Source organism: Prunus persica, chromosome G7, assembly GCF_000346465.2.
Source record: "Prunus persica cultivar Lovell chromosome G7, Prunus_persica_NCBIv2, whole genome shotgun sequence".
Lineage (NCBI taxonomy): Eukaryota > Viridiplantae > Streptophyta > Magnoliopsida > Rosales > Rosaceae > Prunus > Prunus persica.
In genome coordinates, this window is record NC_034015.1 from 22,217,791 (window position 1) to 22,241,095 (window position 23,305).

Below are 23,305 nucleotides of genomic sequence, written 5' to 3' on the forward strand. Positions count from 1 at the left end.
TGTTGTCTTTACGTTTAGGTTTGAATGGTTCTCCTCGGGGTTTTGGTCTGTGGCTCTATCTATGTCCATGCTCACGAAAGAAAGGTGGCAGAGAAACATGGCTCTATTCATTGGGATGCAGCAACAACATTCCATTGTTCATTCTCTTCTTTGAAACTTCCTTTGACAAATTATTTTGGGTTTCTACATCCAACCAAGACAAAAAAGGCGACAGGAGAAGAAAATAAAGCCCCCAACACGAGGTGGAGAGGAGAAGCAAAAAGAATTAAAAGTTACAATGATAGATATGACTTATAAGATAAAAGTAGTCAAATACAAGCGCGTCATATTTCAACTCTTTTGACAAGCACATTCAGACTATCATAATGTGTCATGTAGAAGAACTAAATTACAAGGTAACCACATGATGGAAATAGAATTGACAAACCTTGGCTTTGTCATCTGAACCCAGCTAAGACGTTATTATCCATTACATACATCGGATGGTGAGGGGAAAAAAAAGGGAAGCAAAACCCCAAAAGTAAGTAACATCTGGCTATGCATTGCTCGGCGAATGAAGTAAAAATGGAGGAAGATGATGCTCCAGAACAGCCAAGAGCTCTCCGCACTGGCTCACCCCTTCTAAGACCCCACCACCAAGCCTGCTTACAGCTTCAACAACCTTTCCTCTCAGTTTTTGTGACAACAAACAGCCACCTGCCTTGACACACTCCCTATACAGCGGCAGGTAAGCAATCGTTACCCTCAGAGGGGCTGGTAGATCTCTTAAGCAGATAGGAGATCCACCCCATTTTAAAATCCTCACCAGGCTCAAGTAATGTTCTTGTCCTAGTCTTATTCCGCGCAAGAAAGCTTCCTCTGACCAATGCTCCCGAAGAAAAGCTTTTAACTCAGGAGCTACAGCCTCATCATCAGACCGAGCAATACTGTCTGCAACAGCATAAGTAGCTGCTGGATCACCCAAGAAGTCGGAATGGAGAAGAAATGCAACACCATCAAGAGAACCACCACTTCGTTCACCAGCAGCCTTCAGAATTTCAATGCTTAGTGCTGCAAGGACGTGATGAGGAACATGAGGAAGGAGATGGGCAGCAACTTCAACTTGGCTACTAGAAGTTGCAGCTGTGAGAGCAAGGCAGAGCTCCATGTCTCGGCAACCCCTTTTCACAAACCACTCAACAACCTGCATACAGCCCCTCTCAGCAGCTCTCATCAGGGGGCCCAAGAAAGCTATGGCATTACCCTCTTCCACAAGGCATTCCATAGTACCAATCTTGCAGTAGTGAGAAGCAAAACCCAAAGCCAGGTCAACATCAACATCCAAGCTGTTCCTTTGGGCAATCTAACAACACAAAACCCAGATGCCAAATATAAGTAAGATGAAAAAATTCCAGACAAACCATATATCATAACAGCAAATTTTGGGTCTCGATCTTCTTCTCAAAATTCTCCTAAACCCAGATGCCAAACAAAATTGAGAAGAAAAGCTGCCAGTAGAACCATATATCATAAAAGCAAATCTTGGTTCACAATCTTCTTCTCAAAATTCTCCTAGAACTGATACATAAGTAAATTATTTATTCAAGTATGCTTCAGCATTAAAGAAGCAACAATGAATAATGTCAATGTCAGAAAAAATATTTTTGATTTTCCAGATTTTCAGAAGTAATAGTAAAAAGTAAGAAAGGATAGACATTACTTTAGAATTTTTATAAATTTATCATTAAACATGTAAGCAAAAAACAATACACACGACCAACACACATGAGCTTGAATATCAATTTATAAAACCATCTTATAACAACATTTTAAAAAAAATGACGATTATAGTCATTAGAAGAACTAAAAACTTTGGCTTAATAACTATAATACTAATTACCATTATTATATAATTAGTACTTATATTATGTTGAGTATTACCTAGGTACTTTTATATAAAAATAAAATAACTAACAACAGTTAAACATAACTAAATTATAATAGATATTAGGGTTATGAATTTATCCTAAAAGAAAAAAGATACATATTTTTTAATTTTTTGTTTATTTTTGTAGTAAATGCATAAAGGACAATCAACCTCATTCTCTCTTCGAATCCAGAGAGTTAATGAACATTTTTTGGAAAAGCCCTTTTTTTTTTTTCCAACTGTTTGATATTCGGATTTTGCTTCATTATGATTAGTAAAATGACTTCCTTTCAAAAAACAAAAAACAAAAAGATTAGTAAAATGACCAAGCAGTGATACAACATTGATACATCATACATGAACAAGCAACCATGACACATCTGTCTTTCAGATGAATAACAACTAGTACCTACATGTAGGGAGGCTACAAAGGCTTTAGGACAACATCTTTAACGTGATTCACCATACCAAGCTTGCTTTCATAATCTTATTTTTTTTACTTTTATTTACCTATTATTTGTTTATTTAGTTTTACTTGACTTTCAAATTTATTTTATACATTATTTATATTGTAAAGGGTTTTGCCTCTCTCTCTCTCTCTGCAATTTGCTAAGTGGGTGGTGGTACTTCGATTTGAGACAGGTGGTATTGATGGTAGGGTTGATTGGGTTTGACTGGGTGGTGGTGCAATTAGCAGGTGGCTGGTCTGTTGTGGTGACTAAGGTTCAATTGGCCTGTAGTGGCTGTTGGGTGGTATTTGACGATGGTGGTTACGATGGTGGCTTATGCTCTGTTTTTTTGCCAATGAATCCATATTCTCTGAAAATGAAAACATCATTTTCACGTTTTCTGCATTTTCAGTGAATTATAACTAAAAGGTTGAAAACGATTTCAGAAAACATTCTGCATTTTCTCAAACCACCGAACGCAAATCTCAATGTTTTCTGAGAATGAAAACGGAAAACAGCCTCCGAAAACACCACCGAACAGGCCCTAAGTATCAGAAAAATACATAACTACATATATACAACTATACTTGTTAAAATATAGCTTGCTTTTGTTTAGTTTCTTGTGAAAAAAAAATTCCATAATGAAATCTTACTCATCTGATGTTCTTAGGGTGCCTTTCTTCCATTTTTGGCTTTTGTGGAATGTTAGAATCATGGCAGGCATGAATGAATGAATCAAGTATAGATTCCTTTTTTTTTTTTCTGTTCCTTTAATTTCTTTTATCAGCTCCTAGTGTCCCATCGTGGAATTGGTGAAGTCAGAAAGCATTCTAATAAACTTCATGATGCCAGGCTGCTCTTTCTCTAAGGTTATTTTGTAGCTTGGTATAGTAATATATTTTACAGCTTTCTAGATTTTACCCAAAAATAAACCACATGACTAATTTTCCACATAAACTACTAATAAAAAAGTACTCAGGCAAAAAATAATATCCAAAAGCTAGGAAGGCAAATAAACATCATCATGGCATCTAAACAAAATATTAAAGTCACCTGCAATAAGATCCGCACAAGCTCTGTACTCCCAAAACGAGAGGCTTCAAGAAAACACTGATTAACATTGTCCGCACCCCCTTCCACCAACATACCTAATAAACCATGAATTGCAGTTGCCGAGATCCCAGATGCCCAGCCAGAGTTGAATGAACTAGAAAAGAGAGTTAGGGGAAAGCAAGCAGCATCAAAGGCCTCCGTGAAATCCTTCCCGGAAAGCTGGTTACCAGCAAGATCTATGAATGTCTTAAATGCTGATAGCTGGAGTTGGATCTCAACTGATGAGCTATTGTTAACTCTATCCTTTTTACCCTGACCACGAGAATGGAAGCCTATGCATTTCAGAGCCCATTCGGTAAACTTTTGAACCTTAGCACCAGCTTCTGCCTTCAAGACCTCATCTCCATTGCATTCCTGGAGACGCTCATGCAACCTATAAAAAAAAAAAAAAACAATGATGCTAAAGGCACACCAATTACAGGATTAAAGGGAAAAAGACTGACAAGGTGCTCAGCAGACACAATAAAAAATACCACACTATTCAAATAAAAGAAGGGAAAATCAAAGGACATCAAAGAACGAAATCTATGCATTCTTAAGTTTTGATAGCAAGTGGTGCCTTTTGCACAACTCCCAGGTTTTCTACATGTATGTTCGTACACAGATTGGCTGAAAGCATATGAACTGGCACATAAAAATGACTATAATATGATAACTACAAAAACTGAATATATGCACTTTTTCTGCTTAACAAATTGCTCACTTCATTAAGAATTTAAGAATAAGAGCAAGGCATAAACGAACTAGAACTATACACTTCAATCACAAACTTCAATAAATAAAGTAATTTTATCCTACTAGTAAGAAAGATAATGCATCCTAATCTACCTAGTCCTCCTTATTAGTTATAAAGTCTTCATCTTCAATTCTGGAAAAGACTTCTGTAGTCTTTAAGGACCCATGCAGAGTACAGACACCCATGCAAAAACACAGCAATATTTGTCGTTATACAAGTCTGCGCAACAAACGCAAAAGGTCAAAGAAAAAAAATTGAAAACTACTTTCTCAAATAGATGGCAAAAACAATAGCTCTCAGTACATATTAAGTGGCATCCCTACAAATTTAGCATGTGTATCAACAGTACCAAAAAATTAACACACGGTTTCAAATATTGATAGATGATCACTTATTAACTACAGAAGATATAGCAGAACCATACATGATGTCAAATCAAATTCAATCTTCTCAGAAAGATAATAAAATAAATAAATATTTCCCCATATAAGACTGAAAACATTAAGCCTTACCTTTGGGCCATCACTGTGACTGTATCTGCAAGACTCATTGTTCGGCTCTGACAAGCAGAGACGCAAGAAGCAAGAAATGAAGTCCTCAAGGCAGCTCTGGTGAAGTCATACGCACCATTGACAATTATCTTCTTTATCAATCCCGTTATCCCATAGAGCTCTTGTTGTGTGCTCAAGAACCATATTGAATCCAGAGTGATGCACAAAGCATCATTCAAGGTTTGTGGATCAGCTAACAGGATCAAACTCTCTGCAAGTTCCCAATCATGGGAACTCACCGCACCCTGAAACAAACGACCCAACTCAATCCTATCTTGTCTACTGAGTTTCTTCTCTTGCTCAATTTTCTCCTTCTTCTCCAGGTTGGAATCCACCACAGCGGCCTGAGATTTGAGTTTCTTGGCACTACAACTACAATTAGTGGACATCCTTGACTCCTTCCTGACAAGGGGTCCTTCTCTAGAAAATACCACATTACTTCCCTCCCCTTTGTCTGATGCTAAACCTTGAACTCCGTTATTTGGACAATCAATTCCACTCTCTTCTGCTTCCATTTCAATATACGTGGGGTCTTCAGAATTAGTCTCGTTTACCACAATCCAACCACCATTACCCTCAACAGATGCCATCTCCTTTTCCATCCTCACCCTCTATAGACTATTCTATTCCCCTTCCCACGAATTTCCGTAATTTAAAATAAAATTAAAGGAAAAACCCCTCTAATCAGGCTATCACACAAATTTCCCAAAAAGCATCATCAAACAGCCCAAGTAGTAAAAGTATAACTAATAATATAATGGAAGAAACTCATCGCTCACGATTCCAAATCCAACAACACCAAATGGTTAATGCACGAATTCGTTACAAAAGTTTACTCCCTTTTTTGTTTCTCCTACTTCGATCACTGCTCCACTTGGAGTTAGGCGAACAAATCGAAAAGCAAAGTCCTCAACAGGCAATGGAATTAAATAAGCCCTAACTTCTCGAATTCCTATACATGTTGGTGTTAAGAGACAATCCAGAACAAGCAAACCAGAGAAACAACCTACCAGCCATACCCGTCAAATATCAAATGTCAGAGAGGACCACAGTCGCAACAACACTGGAAAAACCCTAGAAACCCTCCTTACAGCGAATCCGAAGGGATTCCAGCAATATATCAAGGATCGTGAATCACCCTATAACACCCAGAACCTCGTTTATCAACACGTTAACAAAAATACTAACAAAATCGTTAAAGGCATCAAATAAAAAATAAACTATCTAAAACTAAAACAGAATCTGTTAGGGAAGGAGGAAAGAAAGGAAACGAAAAAGCAATGCAATCGAAAATGAGTGCATAAATAGTAAGAACTTAAATAAAGAGGAAAAAGCAAAACGAAAAATACATGGAATGAATAAATAGATATAGCAAACCTCTGATTAATTGTGGTGGAGGACAGAGACTCATCAGAGAGCAAAACCCTGTGATCTTTATTCATTCCCTTCAATTTTTTTATTTCCTATCTGGAAAACCATTATAGATGTTTTCTGTTTATTTTATTTCCTTTATTATTCATTTTGTTAAAGGAAATCTGCCAATTTGCCCCTTGAAGTCTACGATCACTGTCAATTTGTCTCCGAATTAAATTTTCTAAATTTTAATTAGTCTATGTATCTCTCAATGTTAAATTTCTACACATGTCATTCAATTTGCCGCCTGATAATAATGTCTTTTTTATATTTATAAATTATAGAATAATATGCTAATATGATCATATGAAAGAGTATTTTTGCTTATCATTTTAACTCAAGGTGTATGTTCATTATCCTTTTCAACACTAGACATGTGTCCATATGCATAATCATGGTTCCATAATACAAAGTAAAAAAGTTAACTATAGTTATGTTTATAAACACGTATAAAGTATTAAAAATGGTGGTGATGATACACTTTGGGTTAAAGTAGTGAGCAAAACTATTTTTTATCATGTGATATAGTTTGTACATGTATTATAATATTATAATATGAATGAATGAAATGATTGATTTTACCCCTTTTAAGGAATAATATCAATAAGCTATAAATGATTTTGAAGTGTTTCAAATTACTGTAAAAAAGAACAATTTGTCCTTTATAACGTCACATGTGTGCGCCCATCACATGACACTATTAAAATTTGGTGGCATGTTTACTAATTCGTAATCGGATTAAGATGAATTGAATTGAAGAGGAGTTGGATTTAGGAAAGTTAGAATCCGGATTCCTATGAAGTTGTTTACCAAACCATATGAATTGGGGTAGAAGTGGTACTAATTCCTTGTAAGTTATTTAATAAATTCTCATGAACTGGAATTGAAACCAAATTGATTACTAAAATGCTCTCGTTGTTAGGTTAAAGTGATGACAAATTTGGAATTTTTAAAATTTGTGTGAGGATATAATCGGTAAAAAGATAAATTCCTAATGGGTTATTTCTCCATCAATTAGAATACCACCTCTCACCCAAAGAGTCCAATTCCTCCAAAATCAGGAGTTGATTCCTCCATGTGAAGTAAACACATGAGTATCCGTAGGAGGAATTTAACTCATTATTTTAATTCCGATTATAGATTAGTAAACATGTAATGTGTAGATATTCACGATGTGTGGTAAATTGACCAATAAAAATAGTACAAAATTCTAATGTGTAGATATTCACTTTTTTTTTTTATTTGAAAGACATTTCTTATTGAGAGTAGCAATAGCATACTAAACTCACACACACTGGCAGACCCAATACATGCTTACTGTGGGCAGTTGCCCACACTTAAGTGTTTTCTTCACCCATCTAGCCAAACACTTTGTCAATAAAACCAAGACGCTTGACTAATATTTTGCATGCAAAATCCCCACTCAGCACCCTAAATAAATAAAGCCTTCAAGATTTTAGCCCAAAACCTCTCCTATATTGAAAATATCAAGGCCCAAGACTTAATGAAGATGTGGTCCAATATTTTATAGCCTTATATTTTGGCCCAAAATCATATATTAAAAAATTATTGAAATAGATTATGTGTTATAATATATATCGTATTGCTATGAAAACCTAGACTTTATAGGTGTCAGCTATGAAATTGTTTTTTATGCCCCCAGATGGACAAAAGTCTGGGTCCGCCACTGCTCACACACACTACACAGATGCTAGAACTTGAACCCAGGACTTTTCCTGAATGAGTAATTGCTCAAAACCACTACACTAGTGGATCTTTTACAGATATTAACTATTAAATGTAATACATAATATTTATTATATATTTATAAATGATAATTTTAAATACAAAACCTGGAAAAGTGCTTACGGGCATATGCATTGTGATGTTATAAACTACAATACAAACATATAGAGAGAAGAGGATTTGAATTTTCAATGCAAATGGTGGGCACAGTACCATGGTTAATTGGACTAACTCATATATGCATACTTTACCTTTTCTTTTATTGCAAACATTTGCATGTGTTTGAAAGAGGAAATTTAAGAATGTTGATAAATAGTAAAAGTATGAGGTTTCAACTAAAATGGCAATGAGATTTAATATATGACTTAAATTTTATGTACATAGGAAATTATACTATGAAAATATGTGATGCTGATGGCGGTAGCTACGTTAGTAGGGTTGATGTTATTGATGGTGTTTGATGGGTCATGTGAGGTGCTCGTAAGGAGGTGGCGACAATGTTGGATTGACGAAGGTAATAGTGGTGGCGATAGTTGGAGTGATGATGTTGGTTATGTTGTTGATAAGGCGGTGAGGATGTTGGGTTGGTTAGTTAGGAGAACTGAAAATACCTGTAGGATATCTATATATGCCTGGAGAAGGTTAAACAAGCTAATTTGAATTTTTTTTGCAATAAATAATGATCAACCTTTGAAGCAGGATTGATATGAGTTATCAATCCTGAGATGTGCAAAGCTTAAAAATAAAAGAACACGTAAAGAATTATTTTACGTGGTAAAACCCCACCTCTGGGGAAAATCCACAGGACTCCTCAGTCCAACTCAAATCCACTATAGAACGATGATTACAAGAAGTACTCACACACTTATTCTAGACTCATTCTAGATAATGTTTACCGACTTCTTCGTAACTCAACTTCTGTCAAGGGATGATCTTCGACACTCCTTATGTTGAATGCAATACTGGTCACGATTGCTTCAAGTTCGCCGGAGTTCTTCCAACTCTCCTTATGTTGAATCCGATACTGGTCACGATCGATTCAAGCTCACCGGAGAAAGACCGCCACAACGACCTTGGTGCTCTCTACCATATGAGTCACCGACATGCATATGAATGCAATATGAATGATTAAAGTGTTTGATAAATCACCAAGTAAACATTAAACACTTGATGATTTATCTCAAATAAATGCACAGCAGCATTTTCCTCAGAATTCTATATATTCCACACAAAATATCAAAAGCTATATATCAACCAAGGAGAGGCATCCTTCTTTTATTCAAGGCTTCCTATGCCTAGTCAGATGGCATCCCACGAGTACCAAACCCACTTCAATTAAGACTCCTCAACCTGATGCAATATGAACACACACTAAACCTATTCAACTATGACTATTTGTTGGCATTCAAAATGGGCACATGATGGAAAACGTCAAAAAACATTAAGACCACTAATACAAATCAATTTGTCAACTTATGCAAGGATTGTTATCCAAGATAACAATCTTTATCAAAGAGACCAATTAGGTATCAATATAAAATTTTAACTTAAATCAAAATAGAGTTTAACTAGGAAAGTAATCTCAAGATATAAAATCTAATCTTATTAAAAATAGGATTAACATGAAAATACTTGATTGAAAATAACTCCAACTAGGAATCCTATAATGAATGCATGATTATGTCATGATTTACCTGAACTCAGTTTCTCATATCGATCACGTCATACTTTAAAGATCCGGAATGAATGTGTTGCGCCAAAGCTTCCAGTAAAACATGTTCACACACTAATTCTCAACCTATGCTAGAGTCTAGGAAATGACAATGCAATTTTCATACTAACAAGAACTCATATTGCCCATTTTATTTGATGCGATATGCGTTTTAAATTGGCATGGTTACTTGTAAGTTGCAAAAGAATGGGGGAGGTCATGAATTAGGGAGCTATATGATAGTTAGGAATTGGAATCCTATAGTTGATATGATTCCAAATTTTGAGGCTATTACGAATTTTATCAAGGAATTTCCATACTTTTTTTATTATGTAAAGTGTAAATAAACGCAGGAGAAGTACGAAATGAGATTCATTCAAATACCCATGTGTTAGTAAACACACATGAAGAAATAATTGAGAGCATGTTTACTTACTAGGAATGGAGGAAGCCATGAATCGAGAAATTTAGATAAGAGAATCAAAGCATTGGAAGTGGATCAACTACTCTCATAGTTGATCTTATTTCAGATTTTGAAGGTATTTGATTACATATTTTAAAATGGAATTCACATAATATTTTTTATTACTTATATATTAGTAAACGCCAGAAAATCAGGAATTGGAATCATACACTCAAGCTAATAAGAGCATCCACAATGGAGGGTGTAGTTTCGGGGTTACTTTTACACCGCCTTTACACTTCCGGGGGTTGTAATGTGGTTTTTGCTCCAATGGGAAAAATGTCAATCTAAAGATGTATAATTGATTTTGCTCACTTTTGTCCACATTTTCTCACATTTTCTCATGTAGGCCCAACTTGCAAGAGATGTAAAAAAAAATGCACATGTGCATCTAAATTTGTATCTTACGGTTGTGGTGTAAATTTACAATCATTTACATTTCACCATTGTGGATGATTCCGATCACAAATAATGTATATTTAACATACACCTCATTATACAACTCCCACTGAAAATGCTCTAACAATAACTAATAAGTAAATCGACTGTAATTACCGAGTAAAAGGAAATACGAAATCATTTTCCATCCCAACACAACAAGAAATGTAAAGGAATAAAAATCCTCGTAAGCTTTTCCTAATAGACACACAAAGCATCTTACTAGAAATTGTAATATATTCAGATTTATAAAAAAAAAAAAGAAAAAAAAGAGGAAAAAGGTAGTAGTGCTGATATATTATTAGTGCAATACCAGCACGACATAGATTAGACTTGTGTGAGAAACTGGGAAGAGAGCTTGAGACCAAAACCCTAGAATTGTGTGAAGTTTGATCTGTTCAGATCAAAGAAGCGAGGAGGCAATGGATGAAGAGTATGATGTCATAGTGTTGGGAACGGGTCTCAAAGAATGCATCCTCAGCGGTCTTCTCTCCGTTGACGGCCTGAAGGTCACACCTTCCGCCACTCCTACACTTTTTTTTCTTGTTTTTTCAATCTCATCCATGGACTCTGTTTTTTCACTTTGATTATTATTATTATTATTATGTGTAATTGCTTTTCCAACTGGGTCGACGGGGTATACTCGCAGTTGTGATCGGACGGATCTAGATGCTCCAAACCATCTCACGGTCTTTTTTTTGTTCCATTATTTTCATTTCTCCGTTTATGTTTACTTGGATGTTTGTCTAAATTCGTACCGTCTTACTTCAACTGGTTTTGATCTGAACCTATTAGTCCAAAGTGCGTCTAACCAAGTGCGCTTTACTGTCAATCTTAGACCCTGAAAAACTGCCACTCAAACTGGGCTGCCAGGATATTAGCAGCTTCAACTCTTACCCATTTAACATCCTCAATTCTCCAACTATTTCGGCAAATAACCAAGGAGAAAATCTCTAATGATAAGTGTCTGATAGGGCCAGTGGGATTTTGTCCTACTTCTATAGCTTGCCTGATGACAACCGCTCCCCAAAATTACTTAACGTCTGTGCTTAGTTACTACATTATTATGTGTATTTGAGTTCCTGATGCGATGTGAAAGTTTTTGCTTGGTATGACTATTTACTTCTATTCTCCTTAACAAACTTTAATCTATTTAAATTGGAACAATTGTTTGAGATTGATTTTCTGGTTGATTTCTAATTATTTTTCTCTGAGATAATGAGTACTCCCTCCTACATGTAGAAAGAATGGTTATTAAACCACTTGTTCTTTTGTTGGTGCCTTTCCTTCTCTTCTCATTCTGTTTTTCCATGGTCTTTCCTTTTTGTACTTATTTCTTCTGTTGGGGCATGTAGGGCAAAAACCTTAGCACTTTTGCTATTTATTAACCGTTATATATTTACTGTTATTTATTTATTTATATAAATTTCTTATCTGCCGATGATGATTGAGTGTTGATAAAAAAAAAAACTAGGGACTTTTAGTATTGATGCGTGCATCTTGTGAACCAGGTTCTGCACATGGATAGGAATGATTATTATGGAGGAGAGTGTGCATCACTTAATCTTGTCCAGGTCCTGTTCTGCCCCTTATTGTTTAAACTAAAGTCTCAATGACGTATCAGTTCTGTACTTCTATTGCTATCTCTCTCTCCCTTAAACTTTCCAATTAAATATTTATCTTGATCTTTAAATGATTAACTTGCAGCTATGGAAGAGGTTCAGGGGAGATGATAAGCCCCCAGCACATTTGGGCTCAAGTAGGGATTATAATGTGGACATGGTCCCTAAGGTAGGTTTTGTGTGTTTCCTTGCTTTCTGCATTGTGTTTGGCCCACTATTTGTGGGTTTTATTTATTTATATTTATTTTCTAGTTTTCTTAAAGTGTTTTATTTTTCTCTGTGTAGTTTATGATGGCCAATGGCACTCTGGTGCGTGTCCTAATTCACACAGATGTCACCAAGTATTTGTACTTCAAAGCTGTGGATGGCAGTTTTGTGTATAATAAAGGAAAGGTAGAATTTGTGCTAACTTATTCGAAACATGTATTTAGTATTTACACACACTCAGACATATGTGTGTATAGATTTTATCTTAACACTTATGAGTGGCATATGAAATGTTGCAATAGGTTCACAAGGTTCCAGCAACTGACATGGAGGCACTTAAATCTCCACTCATGGGCCTGTTCGAAAAGCGCCGTGCCCGCAAGTTCTTCATATATGTTCAAGATTATAATGAAACTGATCCCAAAACACACGAGGGAATGGACTTAAGAAGAGTGACTACTAGAGACTTGATTGCGTAAGTGATTGGATGTTGCCCTCTTTGCAAATGAACTCATTGTAAGAAGAATCCTAATTTGCAATCTTGATGGTCTCAATATCTTATAAAAATAAATTTTAAGCAACGGATCGAAGATTAGTTGGTTGGCATATTGCTTAATGGGTGTTCAAAATTTATGCGATAAGTATTTGGGGTGTAATGTTGGGATGGAAACTTGTTCAGAGAGAGAGAGAGAGAGAGAGAGAGAGAGAGAGAGAGAGAGAGACCTAATTGTACCAACCAATGATTGCCTTTGTTTTATATTGTATATGGTTAATCTCTCTAGAAAAGAGAGGTGATCTTATTTTGATTGCACTGTTGATACTGTACGTGTAATGAACTTAGTAACAATCTGATACCATTTGTTTATTTTTTGTGTGGTTGATGTTTTGACAGAAAATATGGTCTTGATGACAACACTGTTGACTTCATTGGGCATGCATTGGCACTTCATAGAGATGACCGCTACCTGGAGGAACCTGCACTGGAGACTGTGAAGAGAATGAAGGTAAATACTAGTTGGGGTTCACAGTTGATATTTGTATCCCTGGATTTTAAATTCGCATATATTACAAGTTTCATTTTTTCATGAACTTGAGTTTTACCTCTTGTTTTTGTGTTAGCTATATGCGGAGTCTCTTGCACGCTTTCAAGGAGGATCACCATACATATATCCATTATATGGATTAGGAGAGCTTCCCCAGGTCTCTTTCTCTCTATTTAAACTATTGTAATTAATGTCAAAGTTGGTGAAGATATTCATTTTATTTTTTTGGCGCTTCATGTAGGCATTTGCACGACTTAGTGCAGTTTATGGTGGGACGTATATGTTGAATAAACCCGAGTGCAAGGTACTCCTTACTCATGTTTATTGGATTTAACACTCTTTCACACTCTTTCCCTTATCTTATTGCATTAGTTTTTTCTACTATGTATTTGGAAAATTGCTGTGTACATGAATATTATTGTTGGTCGAGACTGAGTTTGGTACTGCATGATACCAGGTAGAGTTCAATGATGAGGGGAAAGTAATCGGTGTAACATCTGAAGGGGAAACTGCTAGGTGCACGAAAGTTGTCTGTGATCCTTCTTACTTGCCCAACAAGGTAAACCCTTCTAAGTTGGTTTGCGGTTTTAAAATCAATTTTCTATTCACCTTATGCATTGTAAGTAGGCAGATGATTCTATTGAATTATAGGTCCATAGGGGATAGACAATTGCTTCTCTTTTCTTCTGTGCCATGCTTGAAGGGTGAAGAAAAATGCTCATTATCCCACACTTGACTGAAAATTTATTGCATTTCAACAGGTTAGGAAGGTTGGTAAGGTTGCAAGGGCTATTGCGATAATGAGCCACCCAATTCCGAACACCAATGATTCTCATTCAGTGCAGGTTATCCTGCCACAGAAGCAGTTGGGTCGCAGATCAGATATGTGAGTTCTTATGTTTGTGGCAACTATGAAGGTTGCAAGCAATGCACTTATGTATCTTGTATCTGTGATTTTAGAATGGGGTTAAAGGTATCTAAATAGTTAAAATGTTTCATGTCTGGAGCGTGGTATGTTTACCTGATCTATAGTTGATTGGTTAGAATATACTAAGAAGATCTAATTTAATTGCGCATCGTGGAAATACCACGGACTCTGTAACTTTGGAAATCATTCGTGCTCTGCAAGTCCTCTCTTGGGATAAGGTGAAAATTTGAGCGAACAACCAAATTCTTGATCTTACCTTGATCTGATTTGAGGTCTGTGTCACTGTTGCTTTAGCAAAAAGCAATCCCATGACTAGCTTTTCTTTTGCTATGAGAAAGAAATGGCTTCTTTTTATTTTTCTTTACTTAATGAACACTAATTTATTTTTTTTCTGTGTTTTGTATTGGATATGCAATGTTATTTCCAGTGGATTTCTTACACTACTACTACTACTACTACTACTACTTTTATATTATTATTTTGTATCTTTGTACTACAGGCTAAGTTTTGTGATCTTTTATGGCCGAGCAGGTATCTTTTCTGTTGCTCTTACTCTCACAATGTTGCTCCAAAGGGAAAATTTATTGCATTTGTATCAACAGAGGCAGAGACTGATCATCCTGAGACTGAGCTAAAGCCAGGAATTGACCTTTTAGGGCCTGTTGAAGAGATATTTTTTGATATTTATGACAGATATCTGCCAGTCAATGAACCCTCTTTGGACAATTGCTTCATATCAACCGTGAGTCATTTTCCAGTCTTGGCCTGTTCCGTGTATTCTTCATTATTACTTGTGCACACTTGACGTATGCCTTCTTATGTTTAACAGAGTTATGATGCGACAACACACTTTGAGTCCACTGTCATGGATGTACTCAACATGTATACCTTGATTACAGGGAAGGTAAGAAATATAATCCATACTCGGGCTAATTGGTTCCATTCTTTTCCATTTCATGTCTCCTTCAAGTCTTGACGGAAATTGCCTTCAATTAAAATTCAAAAGCTACTATTGACTAACTTGCCCTTGTTCATTTTACTGTTTCAAAGAGTTATGTTTATCATACAAGGCTTAACCAAAATACCTGGAATTTTGGAGCAGGTTCTTGACCTCAGTGTGGACCTAAGTGCTGCTAGTGCTGCAGAAGAATGAGTAAAAACTACATGTGGTGCTTGTACAATTGTGCTTTGTTCCAAGTACGTTGAACTGCTTAAGTTGCTGGTGGTAATCCTCATACCGTGGAGGACTCTATGAGTTTTCACTTTTAATTATAGACTTGATATGTGATATAATGCTGTTTTAAATGTACTAAACGCCCTTTCAAGAAAAATTGTACTTTAAAACATGTCTAGATTTCGGACGTGCACATGTGGTAATGTTATTTTCAGGTTGCGAGTATGCGGGGAGGCATATAAAATTATTACTTATCAGGGGAACTTCTTTGAAGTAAATGACATACGTGTTATGTGTGTGTGTGTATATATATACTTTGAATACATATAAAACAAACCACCAAAAAAATTTATAAGGAAAACAACAAATATTTTTACTTTTTCTGGAATCAACCAAACATAACTCTCCAAATTCTTGCCTTATTTTTGTTATTTATAAATCAACTATTGATGATTTGCAAATTGCGTATGCAAACTCATATAAATTAAACATGTCTTGAGTTTTCGTTTTTTATTTTCATTTTTTTTCCTAGAATATAGAGGAAAATGAGAGTGAGAATGAGAGTAAGGATGAGATTGAGAGAGAGAATGAGAGGGTAAGATGGGAGGGAGGAGTACCAAAAGTGAAAATAATTTCAAATAGATTTTAGTTTTTAGTTTTTGTTTTCACTTTTGTTACTTCTTTTTTCCATCCTCTATTCTCATCTTTCCTCTCAAATCTCATCTCCACTCTCATTCTCACTTTCATTTTTCCTCTTTTTCTTTTATAATCTAGCACAAAAGATAAAAACTAAAATTGAAATAGTTACCAAGCGACCCTGATTTTATAAGATTTTATGCTTGTGTTAGGCATCAATAGTTGATGTATGAATTCTTTCACCTCATCAATATATGAATTCTTTTATTCTATCTATAGTTCTTGTATGAAGTCATTTTCTAGTAAATTTGTTGTATTTCAACTTTTTCTAAAAGATAAAAGGCATTTTAGGATTCAAAGTATGTGTAACTTAATATAGAGAAAATTACTCTTATGCACTTATCAGTCAAATAGTTCATTGTTTAAGTCATCCCTTCAAAGGTGATCCAAATTAGCTAAATAAAAAATAAACTGCTCATTTCAATATTTCTTTTAATTATATTGAAAATAGTGTTATTGTCTCTGTATTTGCTTACTATAAAATAAATAAATATTGATTAGTTAATGCATCAATGGAGGAGGAAGATTTGAATTTGGAATATTTTTTGGTAAATACCACGAAGTGTTCGCACACCCGAAGGGTGAGATTAATCCTAGCTAGTTCGGCTTGCCCCTAACCACAAAGTGCTTTCAACGGGTTTCGAACCCCTGTCATTGAGGTACTAGGTAGCTCGCTAGCTGGAGGTGGCAGTTTGCCAACCGCAATTTGGAATATTTTTCAATGAAGTTTCAATAGACTAAGAGTGTATTCATTTTTTTCTTTTTATTTTATTTATAAAAATGATCATGTTTTCTTGACCAATGAGTAGGGGAATTCGAGAAAGACTCACCAAACTCGATTCTAGCATTCTTGCTATATTATAGCAAAGGTTGTGCATAGACATTATAAAAAAAGTGAATGTATAAAGTCGGCATATCATTCTTACTATATAATTTATGACAAAGGTTCTTTCCTCAAAAAAAAAAGAAAAAAAAAAAAGAAAAAGAAAAAAGGTTGCACATAAACGTTGAAGATATGAATGTATAAAGTCGGCATATCATTCTTGCTATATAATTTATAACAAAGATTTACTTCCACTTGCTATCTTGATTCTATTGAAGTTTACTAGTAAGCCTAGTTTGAGTGAGACCAGGAGGTTTTTCATTTTGATTTTTGAGTGGCAATTCAGGCTCAATTTCTCCTGTATTGTGATCATCTTCTCGTGAAGATTCCTTATTTCCTGCTACTTGAGCCAATTGAACTGTCTGAGAAGCCTCTTTGGGACCTCCTTGGCTAGAAGAAGAACCATTAGCAGCCTTTCTCAACGCCTTGTTCTTTTTGGCCGACCGAGCCCAGCCAACAAGCCCCTCTTGTATATGTTCTTCAAATATAGCCTTCTTGAATGAACTTCCCATCTTCATTACAAGTAAACATAGATATATCTGAGTCTAAATTCTTCAAAAGGATAACAAAAAAGGAAAGCAATTGCAGCAAATCAAATTCTATGCATCCTGCAACTCACCTGTGTGACAATTGCGTACAATGGCAAAGTACTGTAACTGCAGACGAACTGAATGAATGCTCTGAGAATGGATATTCGCATCCAGAACGAAAAAAACATCTCAGATTTATGAAGCTGTGTTGGGATATATCAATATAAATATAATACAAGGAGTACACAAACATATGTAATTAATATGGTTTTTACCCAATAACAAGTCTTGGGATGATATAACCAACTTGCCCCATTATGCAGGAATCAAATGAATATTGAACCTGCAAGAGATGGAGGCAACGAAATATGATAAATCTACCGCTACCATTTTGATCAGATATAAAAGTTTTACTACGTAATTTTATATTACATTCTTACCCATATCCAGAAGAAAAATGCCAGTTCAAAAGAATTTTGGAACAAGATGATTTGAATCAGTAAGAGAACCAGTCTGGGCCTGTGGAACCAGAAGTGATCATCTGAAGGTTGAACAACCAAGTCCCCTTCGATTGCAATGTGTTTCTCAGCAACCTCATGGGCCAGTTGGGTAATTACATGCTCCAACTTAGTGCCAACAGCAAGTAAAAGCTGTAGGAAAGATTTAAGAAACCACCACAAACATTAACTTCCCTGTCCTATAATGTTTCCTGGTTAGTCTGCGGAATTTGGGGAGACAAATGCACAAATTTATGGATCACTGGACATGGATGAGAATTACTATTTAACCATACAAGCAAATTCCGATATACTCATCTAAAAAGAAACAAATATATGATCTGAAAAAGAAGACTATGGAGCAAAAAGAGACCTCATGCATCGCGTAGCTTTTATTATAGATGAGATGACCATAAACAAAGAAATAAGATAATCATCATCATCAACATACGTATGTATAAACTGAAATTTGGACTTGTGCTAAGAAGCATGGGGCAGTGGCAGAGCTGCAGGTAAGTCTAATCCAAACAACACAGGTGTTGGCAGTGTGATAAAGACAAAACCAGCACTATATTACAAGTATATATTTGTCAAACTTACAATGAACGGAATGAATGCTATCCAGAAATAGGCATGCCAACCTGCATAGAAACATCACAAGTGGCGGTAATGATCTTCATGCACCAGGTCAAAAATGCAAATGAAGACGATGGTATATCTATAAGGTGGATTGTGTTCAACTCCAGTTCTAGGAACTTCTTGTCAATAATACTAAGATAATTCTGATCTCATTTGATGTGTCAAGTGCTTAAGAACTCAAGATCTCTGCCACAAAATATCTATTTCACTTTCAAGGCAGAGACAGAGGATCTTATTGTAGGCAAATGAGTTGTACAACGTGCTGACCAATATCTCATTTCCATTCTAACTAAACATTGCAGAACAACAGTGCAAAGTTGTAAGAGCAACTGAATTTATTGAAAAAGGATGAAAATAATGACGTCTTCATTACAAACCCAAAAATAAACCGAAAGTTAAAAGCTTACCCGAGACATTCAGCAACAAGAAGATGACCACAAAGATCCAAAGATACCAACTGTAAATGATAATTAACAAGTTAATGACACAGCAGTATGCTTTATGAACAGAGAGAACAGTCCAAAGACATGATTCTAAACTTTCGTAAAACCCTGAAACAAATGATTTTAGACTATAGAAGTATAAATCTCTCATGCCTGCACTTGATGTGCTTGATTAAATCTTTAAGGTATTTTTATGTTGTGGATGGGAAGGAGTAAGGCAGTAGTAACTAGTAAGTGCAGCCCTGCCAATGAGGCTCCAGCCATTGCAGGGTTTATAGAGGGTCAGAGAAATGCAGACTTCTCCCCGTTTGAGGAGAGGGAGATGCGCTGTTTCCTGCTTCAAGGCTGTGGCTTCTAGGTTGCAACTCATCCTCAAAGAGTAAGGCAGTGAGCTAACTAGTAACTACCAAAAAGATGCAACTAGTGAAACTATGAGCATGAGGTGAATGATCTTGTAAAATTGAAACTAACCTTATTCCAACGACTCTCTTAAAATCTGCTTCAAGGGCACGTATCATGTACTTGTGGAAATTAAAATTTGGATTCCCCCTGCAATGGGTCTACGGGAGAATTACTTCAAAATTTGAAACAGGAATTTTGTGTAAACATTCAAAACGTGTGATAGAGCAGAGAGAAAAGAGGATGCAGAAATAAATAAAATAACTTACGCTGATGAAGCCTAATCGCATTGTCATATAATCTGTTTTGGTCACAGACCCATAAAATTGCTTGAAAAACGCATGCTGGATAAGAAAAGAGCCATGAGACAGACAGACAGACGGAGAGAATTATGCGACATTGCTTATTGATGCTGAAGGATGATATATATCATATGACTCACCAACCAGCCTAGAAAAGCTGAATTCTTTCCAATACCAAGAAAGCGACCCCTGATAAAGTCATGATCTTGAACGTGCGTGAACTTCTTTGTCAAAACTGCACACATAATATATATTCCAAAAAGAAGAAAAAGCACTCCAGAATCAATTAGAAGTTGAAGCACTTCCTTCCAATGTGAAATTAATTATAAAGAATGATGTAAATTAACATTAGCCAGTGGTACCTTCTTCTGGGTTGTACTCCTTTTTTGCTATAGAATCCTCCCAATGTTTCCATTGACGTATCTACTCCATTGAGAAAACATGAAACGGAAAATGTCGATGCTATAGAATGAGTCGATGAGAGACACGAATAGGAAATTAAACCAAGGATGTTACCTTTGCCCCTCCAAAAAGAATGGTTAGAACACAGAAAGTCACATGCACCACAGCCAGCACAAAGATGAAGATATGAAGATGATGCAATGCAGTGGTGGATAACAATGGGACCTTCCCCTGGAAAAATTTAAATTAAAAAAAAGTAAAAATTAATTGGTGGCATAATGGCATTGGCATGATATTTCAAGTGCAACATGAAGGAAGGAATCAATCAATCAATCAATCTTGTCGTTTAATTACACGTTAGTTTGGTGGAGTTTTGATGATCAGGTCATTTCAATTTTCAAGAGATCCGGTGTTATCTAGTTAATTTCATTTGACCAGAAGACGCGGGTGGGTTAAAGACTATATATAATCAAATAAAACATAATAATTGAGCACCAGCATTCGAATGGTCTCTCTCAAAGAGCTTTAAGTTAAAACTTGGAGACAAGTTTTAAAACTCAACTTCCTCCAACTATGCACCCTGTCTAAAAAAGAAAGAAGAAAAAGAAGATGAATACCTCCGGACAGTGGTGGCCAGCAGAATCAGAGTCGTCAGCAAGAAGGCGACGGGCAGTAGTAGTAGTAGTAGAAGTAGTCCAGGGAAGAAAGGAAGTAGTAAACAAGGTCTGGAAATGGGCAGTAGTACTAGTAGTGGTATCTTGTTTTTCTTTCTTACAAGGCAGCCATTGACTAGCCTGTTTCTCCGTTATACAGATTTTGGCTATACGATCTTGGCACACCGTCAGCAGCAGTGATATAAACCCCAAAAGCATCAACTCTGCATCACCAATTCACCATCATATGATTGATCACTGATATACATATTATATTGAATGAATTGGATTGGATGAGTGAGGTACAAGGAAAGGAAAACCTTCTTTGATCTTCTGCAGGGCCTCAAACAGAGGTTTCTGGTTCTGTTTCTTGAGATACTGCAAACAAACAATTAAATTATAAATGTTAATAGTTGCAAATCGAGATGAGAATATATGTGGGTGTGTATGTGTAGAGTGGATGGGGAGGATGCATGCCTTGCCAGTGTAGTGAAGGATTCTCTCGAGGGCTAGGGATATGAGCACTATGACACTACACACCAAAGCCACCACCCATGTCGGCGTGTGCTCCAACGTTGTTCCTCCTTGTGCTGCCATCCAATTCCAAATTCCAATTCTTTCCAAACCCTCTCCCTGACTTCCTCACCCCTGCCTGCTCTGCAGACACTCCTACCTAAGCTTAAGCTACCTACCCTAAGAAACAAACCAATATATATATATATATATTATACCCAGCTCCAGCTCTGTGGCGGCTCCGTCTGTCCGTCTGTCTGTCTGTCTGTCTGTCTCAGTACTGTAGTCTAAATACTTGCTTAGAGTAATAAGTAATTTGATCTGTAAAAAAATAATTAATTAGTGTACGTTATTAGGAACAAAGGCCTTAGGCCTGGCCAGGTGAGTTAAGGCTGGCTGGCTGGCTAATATATATGTCGCGGGCGGCGGGCGGATTGTGATGAGCAGTGAGAATAATAATAATATTATATCAAGGAAGGGAATTAGGAGAAAGGAGCTGTAAAGCAGCTTAGCTTGGCCTACCTGCTACTACAAATCCATTTCTCATCATTTCGTTTTGTGGTTGGCTTCATTCTCTCTGCGCGCCTTCCTTTCGTTTTGTGGAGGAGATGGGAGGTGAGGTGGTGGACTCCCTCCCAGTCAGTTCCAGACCTGCAGTCTTGTTCGTTCTTTGTGTTCACTCTTGACGTTGCAGTCCTGTATTAATATTTTTCGATCAAATTAAAGAAACAAGGAAAGAAAGAGGAAATTCCACAAGGGCCTCCTAGTCGCGCGGAAGACGTGGCCCGTGGGCATAAAAAACAAATACTCCAATCCATCCGATTCAATCTGCCCTGTCTGTCAGTGAAGACAAATAATAGTATATACTGTACTTTGTCAAATTCATTCAGAAAAAGTCCTTCTCATTTATGAATATTTATTTATTTCGTTTGGAAGCTACTATTCTCTCCTATCTCATACCACGCGTCCTGTCTCCATCCCGCGTGTTTGACAACGTATGTCCGGGTTATGTGATGGATGAACGTGAATATGATGGGTAGGAAGAAGGACTTGTATGTCACGGTAATAACCTTGTTTTGCTGGCTTCATTCAATCACGTTTCGTCAGAAAAGTTATTACGTCTGATAAAACGTAATTAGTTGGGATAACAAAAAATTACTATTCCCATGATATACAAGCTTTTTTGGATCGGTAGGTAATGAAAAAATGTCCTCATTTATTAATATTTATTTATTTCGTTTGGAAGCTTCTATTCTCTCCTATCTCATACCATGCGTCCTGTCTCCATTCCGCGTGTTGACAACGTATGTCTGGGTTATGTGATGGATGAACATGAATCTAATGGGTAGGAAGAAGAACTTGTATGGTACGGTAATAACACTGTTTTGCTGGCTCCATTCAATCACGTTTCGTCAGAAAAGTTATCACGCTTGATAAAACGTGAATAATTGGGATAACAAAAAATTACTATTCCCATGATATACAAGCTTTTCTGGATCGGTAGGTAATGAATCAATCTCATCGACTCAATAATATTCAAGCCATCCCTAATTTGATTTCATATTGTTGCAATTTGCAGCCACGGAGAGGGTTTGAGAAAGGACTGTGGCTGAGCATCTGTGTTCTGCGTAGCAAAATTTGAATTTGCTGTGCTGATCCACTTGCGGGAATAATAAATGACTTCTTGTGTTGATCTATTGCTTATATGTGACTTAAAAGCTGGATTCATTATGCATGCATTTGCAGAACCTCTTTTTTTCTCTTTCTTTTTTGACATTATATGACGGGTGGATCTACCACCTTTCACAATCTCAAAGAGTGATACTTCGTTAGTTTCCTAATGCTCTA

At 36.3% G+C, this 23,305-nt stretch overlaps 3 protein-coding genes across 4 annotated transcripts; 1 reads left to right on the forward strand and 2 right to left on the reverse strand.

Annotated features, from left to right (window-relative positions):
* Nucleotides 258–6,265, reverse strand: LOC18769808 (ankyrin repeat protein SKIP35). 2 transcript variants are annotated; one of them, XM_020568170.1, is made up of 4 exons: nt 6,133–6,265; nt 4,717–5,894; nt 3,409–3,841; nt 258–1,342 (listed from the first exon to the last, which is right to left on the reverse strand). In XM_020568170.1, the coding sequence occupies exons 2-4, from the start codon at nt 5,355–5,357 to the stop codon at nt 536–538; spliced, it is 1,881 nt and encodes a 626-aa protein (XP_020423759.1). In that variant the 5' UTR covers nt 5,358–5,894; nt 6,133–6,265; the 3' UTR covers nt 258–535. The 2 variants fall into 2 exon arrangements, with proteins under 2 accessions (XP_020423759.1, XP_007203611.1); XM_007203549.2 differs by lacking the exon at nt 6,133–6,265 and having other exon boundaries at nt 4,717–6,116.
* LOC18770643 (guanosine nucleotide diphosphate dissociation inhibitor 1) lies at nt 10,737–15,763 on the forward strand. The gene is made up of 13 exons (XM_007201992.2): nt 10,737–11,035; nt 12,038–12,100; nt 12,234–12,317; nt 12,434–12,541; nt 12,658–12,830; nt 13,248–13,359; nt 13,475–13,555; nt 13,640–13,702; nt 13,856–13,957; nt 14,160–14,284; nt 14,858–15,068; nt 15,156–15,230; nt 15,429–15,763. The coding sequence occupies exons 1-13, from the start codon at nt 10,949–10,951 to the stop codon at nt 15,477–15,479; spliced, it is 1,335 nt and encodes a 444-aa protein (XP_007202054.1). The 5' UTR covers nt 10,737–10,948; the 3' UTR covers nt 15,480–15,763.
* On the reverse strand, nt 17,078–22,323 carry LOC18769139 (MLO-like protein 1). Its single transcript, XM_007203573.2, has 15 exons — nt 21,980–22,323; nt 21,422–21,778; nt 21,265–21,322; nt 20,909–21,168; nt 20,406–20,522; nt 20,252–20,312; nt 20,030–20,124; nt 19,857–19,931; nt 19,660–19,748; nt 19,153–19,202; nt 18,707–18,747; nt 18,050–18,259; nt 17,885–17,952; nt 17,699–17,759; nt 17,078–17,591 (listed from the first exon to the last, which is right to left on the reverse strand). The coding sequence occupies exons 2-15, from the start codon at nt 21,539–21,541 to the stop codon at nt 17,289–17,291; spliced, it is 1,608 nt and encodes a 535-aa protein (XP_007203635.1). The 5' UTR covers nt 21,542–21,778; nt 21,980–22,323; the 3' UTR covers nt 17,078–17,288.